The sequence below is a fragment of the Pseudophryne corroboree genome, chromosome 1 (assembly GCF_028390025.1).
Source record: "Pseudophryne corroboree isolate aPseCor3 chromosome 1, aPseCor3.hap2, whole genome shotgun sequence".
NCBI classification, from domain to species: Eukaryota; Metazoa; Chordata; class Amphibia; order Anura; family Myobatrachidae; genus Pseudophryne; species Pseudophryne corroboree.
The window spans coordinates 342,588,044-342,600,181 of record NC_086444.1 but is presented as its reverse complement, the minus strand read 5'-3'; the positions used below and the strand labels follow the sequence as shown (position 1 = coordinate 342,600,181).

The 12,138-nt window shown below is 43.4% G+C and overlaps 1 protein-coding gene across 4 annotated transcripts in view; it reads right to left on the bottom strand.

Annotated features, from left to right (window-relative positions):
• Nucleotides 1-5,213: 5,213 nt before the first annotated feature.
• Nucleotides 5,214-12,138, bottom strand: part of EP400 (E1A binding protein p400) — a 359,367-nt gene continuing 352,442 nt past the window's right edge. For all 4 annotated transcript variants that reach the window (XM_063964664.1, XM_063964662.1, XM_063964665.1 and 1 more), the window contains 2 exons: nt 9,954-10,031; nt 5,214-6,966 (listed from right to left, as the gene is read on the bottom strand). In XM_063964664.1, the coding sequence (XP_063820734.1) occupies nt 6,694-6,966; nt 9,954-10,031 (351 nt within the window). In that variant the 3' untranslated portion in view covers nt 5,214-6,693. The remainder of the gene's footprint in view (nt 6,967-9,953; nt 10,032-12,138) is intronic.

Sequence of the window (12,138 nt, the reverse complement as noted above, 5' to 3'; positions counted from 1 at the left end):
TTTTGGAAGGGACATCCTGCGTGACACTGCAGTGCCACTCCTAGATGGGCCCGGTGTTTGTGTCGGCCACTAGGGTCGCTAATCTTACTCACACAGCTACCTCATTGCGCCTCTTTTTTTCTTTACGTCATGTGCTGTTTGGGGAGGGTTTTTTGGAAGGGCCATCCTGCGTGACACTGCAGTGCCACTCCTAGATGGGCCCGGTGTTTGTGTCGGCCACTAGGGTCGCTAATCTTACTCACACAGTCAGCTACCTCATTGCGCCTCTTTTTTTCTTTGCGTCATGTGCTGTTTGGGGAGGGTTTTTTGGAAGGGCCATCCTGCGTGACACTGCAGTGCCACTCCTAGATGGGCCCGGTGTTTGTGTCGGCCACTAGGGTCGCTAATCTTACTCACACAGCTACCTCATTGCGCCTCTTTTTTTCTTTGCGTCTTGTGCTGTTTGGGGAGGGTTTTTTGGAAGGGACATCCTGCGTGACACTGCAGTGCCACTCCTAGATGGGCCCGGTGTTTGTGTCGGCCACTAGGGTCGCTTATCTTACTCACACAGCGACCTCGGTGCAAATTTTAGGACTAAAAATAATATTGTGAGGTGTGAGGTATTCAGAATAGACTGAAAATGAGTGTAAATTATGGTTTTTGAGGTTAATAATACTTTGGTATCAAAATGACCCCCAAATTCTATGATTTAAGCTGTTTTTTAGTGTTTTTGGAAAAAAACACCCGAATCCAAAACACACCCGAATCCGACAAAAATAATTCGGTGAGGTTTTGCCAAAACGCGTTCGAACCCAAAACACGGCCGCGGAACCGAACCCAAAACCAAAACACAAAACCCGAAAAATTTCAGGCGCTCATCTCTACTTCTGTCATGTTATAGGCTGTGTTCGAAAAATGAGTGAGGCGTTAATTGGCTGGTACTTTAGCTCCGGTTACTTACGGGGTCTATTTATTAACATTATTTTTACTAAAATAACGTGAAAAAAGTGTTTTCACACCCTTTTCACATTATTTTAATATCACCTGAATGTATTAAAAGAGCATTTGGAGTAGTTTTCATGAAAAACTGCTCCAAATCCCTATTCCACTTTTTTTTAGTAACCCACATCGCATTCCCCATACGTATAATGGGAAATGTGATGTGGCCAAATTTACTGGAAAGAATAAAAAAAAAAATGTGAAAAAATACCGCAGTCTGCCCTGTGATAATCTCGCCAGCTCAGGCTGGCGAGTTCACAGGGCAGCACAGCGATAATGTGGCATTTGCCCAGCTTTCTCTGCCCCTGGCAGAGAAAGGTGAGCGGAGACCCGGCAGAGTGATCAGCTGTGTCCCCCCGATGGACACACAAACTTATCTGTGTAAAAAGTTTTAAAAACCCCCAATACTCATCTGTCCAGGGAGCCAGTGAGCGCTGCCAGGCGCCGGATCCCCCATGCGCTGCAATGTGACCTCGGTGCAGTAAAGTGACGCTGCAAAGCACAGGATCCAGCGCCCGGCAGAAGCCGCGCGGACCGACTCCCTGGACTGGTGAGTATATTGGTCTTCTTTGAGGAGGGGTGTCCGCTGCGCGCAGGGGTAGTCGCGCCAGGGGCGTCAACCGGGCGGTGGCGATGTCGGCGGGGGCGGCGCATGCGCAGCAGGACATCTGGGTATTTTTTCCCAAAAATTTCCAGACGATGCTGCGGAGCGTCATCACAGGGACAGAACTTGACCACAAGCTCTGTCCCTGCACGCGATAATTGATACATCCATGCGATGTAATCATCGCAGTGCGAGTTTGGGCAATTTTATCACCTGTCATCCGCATCCTGGATGCGGATGGTGATAAATAGGCCCCTAAGGCTTAGTAAATAGACCCGAGTGGCTTTTCTGCCTGCAAGCCTCCTACCATATTACGCCATATATAATGTTCATTTCTTGCAGCCTGCAAGCACTTGCCTTTAAGGGTTTTATTATATACACTTTTTTTATTTATTTATTTTCTAGTCATGCCTGAACTGCTAGTTATCTTTATACATTGTATCCATAATAAAGCCTTGATTAAGATTATGCATAAATCAACACATTGGAGCATAGGCATGCAAATAAAGCTATAAAAACTTGCATTTACAAAATCTGGAGAGTGCCTTTATTCAACATGTAGTAGACCAAAATACATATGTTTGGGACACCTATACTAACAGGATTCCTGAAGGGCACACCAGTTCAACTGGATGAGAGTGCAGGACCAGTTCTATCTACACACGATGATAAAGCGCTGCTACCGTACTTCAGTTACTAGTGCCTTCAGAAAAAAATAATAATAATTTAATCTCAAAGCACTGGTACCTGAAACAGCAGCACATTATCAGTACCAATATCAAGCTTTTTTCCACGATTACACAATAATTGTCATATTTCAGTATACATTAATACATTAAACATACTTGCCATACTACACTAAGTAATTCAAAATTAGGGACAAAAATGAAAACATTTTATTTATGCATATTTGCTGATATCCAGTACAGCAAAAACAAGAATGTAGGAGAAACTATAACCTGTATGGAAATAATCACCTATAATAAAATAAATGCTAAGTGGAACAGTTAAAGATAACAGCTGTCCATTAAAATATATACATTAAAATATATATATATTTTTTTAACTCATCATTTATATGAATAGTGGAATGCCTGTAAAGTCTGTACTGCAGACTTTACAGCATTCCTGGTCTCCTTCAAATTGTGTAGATACTACTACTCTGCCTATTCTAAATTGAATCGACTGCTTGTATCTGATAATTTTTGGGGTTGCAATTAGAACCTAGCAGAGGTTCCCAAACGCGGTCCTCAAGGCACCCTATGGAAGAAGTAACTGGATGTTACGAAACGCGTCTAGGACTCCCTGATTGCTGAATAGTTCAGACCTTCGCCCGGCATCTCCAGAACACCCGGCACCTGTTACCAGCAAACCTGGAAGTTACCATCACTGAGTGCCGGAGAGAATAGTGTTTTCTGGAAGCCGGAGCGGCTGTGCGGCTGACCGCTCGAGCGGGCTTTAGCAACAGTGTTAGCCCGCTCGTTGGACCTGTCGGGCTGCCCGTACGGAAACCTCCCATCAGTGTGATTCACCCTGCCATACGGACAGAAGCCGCCAACTCATTTGCACCACACCGCTACAATCCACAGGTAACAGTTGTTCATTACATCGTGCAATCCCGGGGACGCTCGGGTTACACTTAAAGCTCCTCAAACTGGCAAACAGGTCCCGTATTATAAGCACAAGGGACAGAGTGAGCAGAGGTACCTGTGATTCTTTACATTTGTGGTGCACAGTCCTTGGACAAAAATATCAGTGTCCTCTGGACTCTATCATTGGGTGCAAATTAATACGGAGGATCCTATTACGGACTGAACTTGTGGCATAATTTTTTGCCAGTCTGGACATTTTACTATTCAGCACACTTATTTTTATGAATGAGAATCATCTTTTTACAATCGTTATATAGTTGAGGGTGTTGTGACCACACCAGATCTTAAAAATAAAATATATACATGTTTTTATATGTTTTAAATAAATATTTACAATTGAGAATGGTGTGGAACAATTAATTGGCTCTATAGCGCAACCTCTTTTTTATTTAATTGTATATGCTATATTGAAGCCATTAGAGACAGGCTTCTGAGGTCTGACGAAATAGAACCATTTATTTATGATCACAAGGTGACAGATTTCACGCAATATCAATCTTTTAATATTGATTGCGCCATCAGGTATTTATTCTTTTTTACCCCAATAGGGAGGCCAATCCCGGGATCGGCGGGATCCGGGCCCAAAAATGCCGGGATTTGAATCCCGGGATTGGAGCATCCAATCGCGGGATTCACGGGATTACACTGCGCATGTGCGGGAGGGAGTGTGTGTAAGTAATACTACTTAAACTTAGGCGGGCGGCAGCCATAGACGAACGCTGAACACGGCGGCACTTCAAATTGGCTGGCGGCCGGCGCCACATCAGAGCTGGCGGACCGGCAGCCAATCAGGGAAGCTGCTGCGGCAGCCAATCAGGAGCGACTGCTGCGGCCGCTTCCCTGATTGGCTGCTGGTCCGCCAGCTCTGGTTGGCTGGCGGCCGGCGCTTCATTTGAAATGCCGCCGCGTTCAGTGTGTCCATGGCTGGCGCCCACCTAATAGTAAGTGGTACTTACACCCACCCTCCCTCCCGCGCCGCTACCAACCCTCCCCGCTACCTACTGTACACCCTCCCGCCCAGCTACCTACACCCTCCCGCCCAGCTACCTACAACCTCCGCACCGCTACCTACACCCTCCCGCCCAGCTACCTACACCCTCCCGCCCAGCTACCTAAACCCTCCGCACCGCTACCTACACCCTCCCGCCCAGCTACCTACACCCTCCCTCCCCCGCCGCTACCTACACCCTCCCGCACCGCTACCTACCCTCCAGCGCTGCTCCCTACACCCTTCTTCACTGATCCCTACTGCAATCCCGGGATTGATCGTTTTTCAATCCCGAATCCCGGGATTGAAAAAACGGCCCGGGATTGGCCTCCCTACACCCCAACAGTCCAGGATTTAGGTATATCCATGGCTCAGCCCAGATGGTTAAATCAAATTGACTGAGGTGCTCATTAAGTCACCCGTGGCCAAGCATGGACACATTTAAAACCTGGACTGTTGGGGTGCCTTGAGGACCGCGTTTGGGAACCTCTGACCTAGCTGCTTAATACTCCCTTTACAGCAGGGATGGGGAACCTTCAGCCCTCCAGCTGTTGTTTCAACTACACATACCAGCATGCCTTGCTACAGTTTTACTATTTGGCCATGCTAAAACTGTTGCAGGGCATGCTGGGATGTGTAGTTCAACAACAGCTGGAGGGCCGAAGGTTCCCCAATCCCTGCTTTACAGATACCCATATGACCTGGGCTGCTAGGCATTTTGTGCCCATGTGTCCTCAAACTTTAAATGGGTCCTGGAAGCTGGGTCTCAGTTGGAGTGGCAGGATCAGTGTTTGGTTTGTGGTCCTTTACATATAGTTTCTTACCATTTCCTGAAAGTTCTAAACCCTACTACTGAATCTCACCAATGACTTTCTTAATAAAAGAGAACTTGAATAATAGGTTCAGTGTTCTTTGAACAACATTTTTAAACCATATTTGGCAAGTGATGAACAAATGCATTAAAACAAATAATTCACACAGACACGGTGGATTTCTTTAGAAAAAATTCTTACAAAATAAACAAAATGGGATAATCAAACGTTATACAATTTCAAACAGTAATTTTCACATTTAAGCGTTGCATCTTGGTTCTTTGGAAGGGTGCAAGAAAAGTCAGACAAAATGCCTTGGACCCCATCATAATGTCCTGTATAAAGTCCTGTTTTATACCTGATGGTTTCTTCAAAAAGAAGTTACTGTGCAAGCAGTGAACACTAATTTGCAAGTGGGCTCATGCAATTGTATTACTGCCGGTAACACAGGACACCGCTCATTGCCACAGTCCCATCAACGGGGTAAAGAAAAAGAAACAAAAACAAAATATGAGCACAAACTAACTTTGTACTACAGCTCCTACTATCATATCAGTCTGTTGAGTAATGACATGTAGTACATGTACTGTAGAAACTATTAAGCCATCTATTTCTAAAACTGAATTGTTACTATACAAGAAAACACACAGCCTTGCATTTCTACACATTTTTGGACATACTGGTATAAATTATATTTGAAAATATTACTATTCATGAAACTGTGCACTGAAAATCTAATTATTTTAATGGCTAGTTAACAATAAAGAACATATGCTAATACATAACCTATTTGTCATAAGCAATGAGTTGTTTCCTCTTCCAGCAGTAATAGACTTTATATCTGTGAACTATTAGGTCTTAAAAAAATGTTACATTTTAGAATAATTCATGTTTGTATAAAAATAGCCGAGAGCCTGATTTCTAATTTTTTTATTTAACCTGATTTCTAAAACCTCTATAAAATCAAGAGGCTGTAAGGGACATCTAGCAAAGACATAGGTTTTTATGCAGTCAGACCCACAAAGGCCACACATGTGAAACCTGTTATTCCAGTTATGGCTTGTTTTTCCCTATGCAGTCACCACTAGATGGGAGTGTATCCCCTTCGTGGCTATATGAACATGTACACACCATGCGCACCCATACCTTCCAAAGCATGTATATGCAGGTTATAACCCAGCATGGTACTTACATTGATTTGTGCTAATGTGGATAATGGATAGAATTTGTGCCTACAGTTAATAGTTGTGTGTACTTTCAATTCTGCTATCAGAGCCCACACCTTCTGCAAGAAGGCAAATGTCCGTAAGTTTTAACCAATAGCAGGAGGTAGGAGGGCCTAAATAAAGCAGATTTATTTCTAACGCTCAGGACGAGCCAAGTGAGCTTAAATGCAGTAATTGTACTTGGACACGTCGAACTTGCAAATATTATAGAACTATAGTACTCCTAATGTGTCTTTAGCCTCTCAAGTACATGCATCCTGTAGGATTGTGATGAAATAAGATTTCTTTGAAGTTAATGTATTTTGTCTGGTCTGAGTTTAGGCACTTCAAAACTGAAGGATCCTGTAAAGATGTATTGTTAATCGTCCATCTAGAACTTGAATCAAACTAGAACAAGGCTCCTTGGCTACAATCAACCTGTCCCACATGACCCTCAACTTGGTTTGGTGGGAGCTTTGATCCTTACAGTCTGTGTTCGGACTTGTAGCTTTGCTTGCTGGTTCTGAGTATCTACTGTGCCTGGTACAGATGCAGTGCTCTGACTGGAGGAAACCTGGAGTTGTGAGGAAGCTGCAGCTGCCATCACTTGCTGCTGAAGGAGTTTTTGTTGCACCACATGGGCTGCAGCTGAACCAGCTGGTATCACCTGTACCTGCTGCGGTCCTGCAGCTGTTGCTTGGGTCAAAGTCACAGTCTGTGGTTGAACCTGTGGTAAAATATGCAGGTAAACAGATAAATGGAGTAGACAGACACAAAAAATAAGGGGGGGGGGATCAAATAAATGTTTTTAAAAACCATTTAAAACAACTGAATTGTAAAAGTATTTATAAAGTATTATACTAATGTAAGAACATCTATCTGCACAAATGCACAAAAATGTATTCCCAGAATAAGCATTTGCAGATTTACAATGGATAAGAAAAACTTCAGCCCAATACAGTCTATCATTACAAGCAATCACACCTAAAAAAAAAAAAAAAAAATCCTTCTGTTCAGCAACTCTATAAAGTTTCATGTTGAATTACAGAGAAACGGTTATGAAACAAAGTAATAGGCCCTACACACGTCGATTTGGTTGAAAGATATGAACGATCTCGTTCATAAATGAACGAGAACTCGTTCATATCTTTCAGTGTGGAGGCTCCAGCGATGAACGATGCGCGGCCCCGCGCTCGTTCATCGCTGGTCCCCCGTCGGCTGTGCATGCAGGCCAATATGGACGATCTTGTCCATATTTGCCTGCACTTCAATGGAGCCGCGTGACGAGGGGAGTGAAGAAACTTCACTGCCACCCCGCCGCCGGGTCGCTCGTCGTCCGTATCCGCCGTCGGGCAGCTCGGCGGCGGATTGGCCAGTGCCTATAATATTGTTACTAACTAATGTAATAAGTAATCTCAAGGTTAAACAAAAATGAGCAATATTTCTGGTAGCAGGCTAGCCTGCAGCACTGCAAATTAAACAAACATCATCTGAACTAGTAGTAACTATAGTATTTCCACAGCAGAGATTTGGATAAAATGTAACTCTACACATAGCAGCAACTAGATTCTCAGTTCATACATTCCATATTTTGTTACACTTAACGATTTATATTAATTGATTGGTAGGACAGGCCTGCACTAAAATCTGGCTAAGAAAGTTTTTGTGAAGGATTACTTTTTGTTTTTAATTATTTCCTCTGTCCCCTCAATTGGGGGCTACTTATGAAATATAGAAATACTCAGAGAAGCGCCACCATTAAACAGCATTAGTAAAATTTATTATTAAAAAATATATAGGAACTATCACAATTCAGTGAATAAACCGAATCTCCTGTTATGTAGTTAACTCATATATTATGTATCAAACAATAGTTACAAAGATGATAACAATGTATAAGCACATAGTAGAGACTCCCTGGGTGAAATATAACCACCTGTATTCTAGTGGAAACTGCAGCATTTATAATTGACTGATGATTTTTCTATTAGGCTCCATGCATGGGCTAATAAGTCATATAAATTTATTCAAAATTTCTTTCAGGGTCCATCCACGTTTTGACGATGTAAATGTGGAATAATTATAAATTGACCACCATTTAGTGGAAAGCTTAAATGCTCACAGTTTATTCCTTCCAACTGAAAATAAAGGCTTATACTGGGTAGCTTAAATGGACATGCTTCCATACATATTGCAGTGACTTTAAGCTATAGCCGCTATTAGTACAGTCCCGTGCATATAGCTTACCCAGGCCTTTCCACGATGGGAAGATTGATTACGGTCTCCTTAATGGTAGTGGGCGCCGGCTGCCCACACTACTGTGCTGCTGTACGTCGATGCCAAAAAGCTGTTGCTGAGCCAGATGGAAATCAGACTTGCAAGCTGGTGTCGGAGCGCAGCTCTGTGAACAAAAGCCGTGCGCTCATATTTCGGTTTGCGGGAGCCGCTGAACACACTCACAAGCCAGTGTCGGAGCGCGGCTCTGTGACCAAAAGCCGTGCGCTCGTGTTTCCGTTTGCGGGAGCCGCTGGACACACTCCTTGTGTGTTGAATGTTTGATAATACCAGGATACCGGATAAAGACGTCGGGCGGATGCTTGACGCGTTTCTCAGCCTCAAAACAGGGGCTGTTTCATCAGTTCTGATGAAACAGCCCGTTTTGAGGCTGAGAAACGCGTCAAGCATCCGCCCGACGTCTTTATCCGGTATCCTGGTATTATCAAACATTCAACACACAAGGAGTGTGTCCAGCGGCTCCCGCAAACGGAAACACGAGCGCACGGCTTTTGGTCACAGAGCCGCGCTCCGACACTGGCTTGTGAGTGTGTTCAGCGGCTCCCGCAAACCGAAATATGAGCGCACGGCTTTTGTTCACAGAGCTGCGCTCCGACACCAGCTTGCAAGTCTGATTTCCATCTGGCTCAGCAACAGCTTTTTGGCATCGACGTACAGCAGCACAGTAGTGTGGGCAGCCGGCGCCCACTACCATTAAGGAGACAGTGATCAATCTTCCCATCGTGGAAAGGCCTGGGTAAGCTATATGCACGGGACTGTACTAATAGCGGCTATAGCTTAAAGTCACTGCAATATGTATGGAAGCATGTCCATTTAAGCTACCCAGTATAAGCCTTTATTTTCAGTTGGAAGGAATAAACTGTGAGCATTTAAGCTTTCCACTAAATGGTGGTCAATTTATAATTATACCACATTTACATCGTCAAAACGTGGATGGACCCTGAAAGAAATTTTGAATAAATTTATATGACTTATTAGCCCATGCATGGAGCTTAATAGAAAAATCATCAGTCAATTATAAATGCTGCAGTTTCCACTAGAATACAGGTGGTTATATTTCACCCAGGGAGTCTCTACTATGTGCTTATACATTGTTACCATCTTTGTAACTATTGTTTGATACATAATATATGAGTTAACTACATAACAGGATATTCGGTTTATTCACTGAATTGTGCTAATTCCTATATATTTTTTAATAATAAATTTTACTAATGCTGTTTAATGGTGGCGCTTCTCTGAGTATTTCTTTGTTTTGTAACCTTTTTGATTGAGGATCAGCACCTCAACTTTGGGAAGCTGCAACCAGTAAAACAGTATTTATATTCTAGGTGTCATATAGCCATTAAACTAGCGCCCACCCACCTTTCTACTTATGAAATATGTCTGTATTGACGATTTCATACTACTATTGCTTACCTGCTGTGATGCCGAAACAACCTGTTGCAGTGTTGCTAATGCAGCTTGCTGTTGAACCACCTGAGGGAGTTTGGAAACCTTAACAAAAAAAAAAAAAAGTAACAGAAGAAATATTGTCATTATACCTAGACAACAACATGGAAACAAAATTTCTTCACGTGCATACATAAAAATAAAAGTTTAAATAAAACATTTTCATTTGGATTGTCCGTAAACTGAGGTAGAAACATTGGTATCAATGCTGAGGTTGCGGTCATCTAAGATGCTGTGACTGGACTTGGCCTTGCCCTTGTGTATGTATCAACCAATCCTTGAGTTTTGTAAGCCTGCCCCTTTAGAACAGCACCTTCCTCTGCTATGGCAAGAGCAGCTGCTGCAGAGCAGTTACAGAGAGCATATTGGAAATGTTATAAAGCATAAAATACACCACTTATTTCATGTATATTATTCAGCTCTGATTAGGTAAAAAAAAATAAAAAAAATCAGTGTTTACCAACTGTAACCTTTTATTATTCAGACAAAATATAAAAGACACAGCAACAGGAAACACCCACTTTATTAATCTACATGACAGATATAGAGGTTTTATACACTTATCGTTCGGTGCTATTGCATGTATTTTGGGAACACAGGTTGTACAGTTGGGATCCGTTGAAGAAACAGTCGTTCAGCATCCTGGCAGTCAAAATGCAGATGCAAGCCTCCCAACATGGGTCGAAATGAGGGGGAAGGAGAGGTTGGGGAGAGGATATTAAGTTTAGGCTGCAGGTGGAGGGTTACGGATGGTCTGCGGAGAAGGGAGGATTAAGGTTAGGCTGCAGGGGGGGGGGGGGCTGGGCACCCTCGGGGAGGGTTAGGCTTAGGCTGCAGGGGAGGGAGGTTTAGGCTGCAGGGGAGGGTTGGCTGCAGGGGGGGTTAGGTTTAGGTCATCCCCTTCACTCAATTGATATAGCATGATCTTATATGCACCAATGTGCCAAAGGAGCAAAGTTCACCCAGAAAACGTGACCCAGACTGAAAACATAAAAAATAATAAATAAGTAGAGCAGAAAATAGCAGAGAAGAGATAGCTGGAAATAATGGGAGTGAAGAAGAAAATATGAGAAATACCTTGCTCAATGCTGAAGTACTGAGCCACACAGACAGAACATGGTAACTTTCAACAAATATGGCCACTGTGGCAGCGGAACTGCAAGAGAGAACTCAGCTGCCTGCACAAGCACACCCATGACACTCCCATTACACGCCCACAAAATAGTCTTTTTGCGTTACTATTTTTGGTTACCGCCCAGAGTCCACCCATATTTGCAAATGGCTCAGGAATGGTGTGCTCATGTACTTGCAATTCGCACATGTGCAGTACCAAAATATCTGCCATTTGCTAAAACATCAGCTTTGCATACAAATATGAATCAGGCCCTCTGGGGCATATGTATTTAGCCTGGAGAAGTAAAAAAGCAGTGATAAGGGGAAGGTGATAACACACCAGCCAATTAGATCCTAACAGTCAATTTACATATTGGAGCTAATTGGCAAGTTCGTTATCACCTTGCACTTATCACTGCTTTATCACTTCTCTAGGCTTAATACATCTGCCCCTCTATTCCTTATCCAAAGGCAGCAACAGTACTAGAGACTCCTGACCATAAATATCACCCAGGCCAAGTCTCTGTAAGTTGTAGGGACCAGTATGGTTATGATAGTCATACTTGTTCCATAAAACTTCGAGAGACTGACTGCTTAAACAAAAAAATAGATATGCCACTAATCTTATATAATAAAAGGCTAACGCTGCTCCTCATCTCTATGGGAAGAATTGAAGTGTTTTGCATGCCAGCGGCCACTAGATGGCACCCAACAGAGCAATTCAAGTATTGCAACATTCGGGCACGCACAGTCGCCGGCATTTCTTTTAGGTTGTTCGGTCATTCAGACGGGCTGGTAACTAGTTGATGATAATATGTGGTACACAAAAGTAGTCAACTGCGACACCAAATCGGGTGAGAGAAGTAGGTTGTGAGGCTGCCTCTCCCTGACCCATGCTTTTGATTACAGACAGAGCTGCCATCAGAAATTGTGGACCCCAATGCTAAAGAAACAGGCAGGGCAACCCCCCATTCATGCATGCACCTTACATGCCATGAGACCTCACTACATGACCCTTGTATGCCCATAAGACCACCCC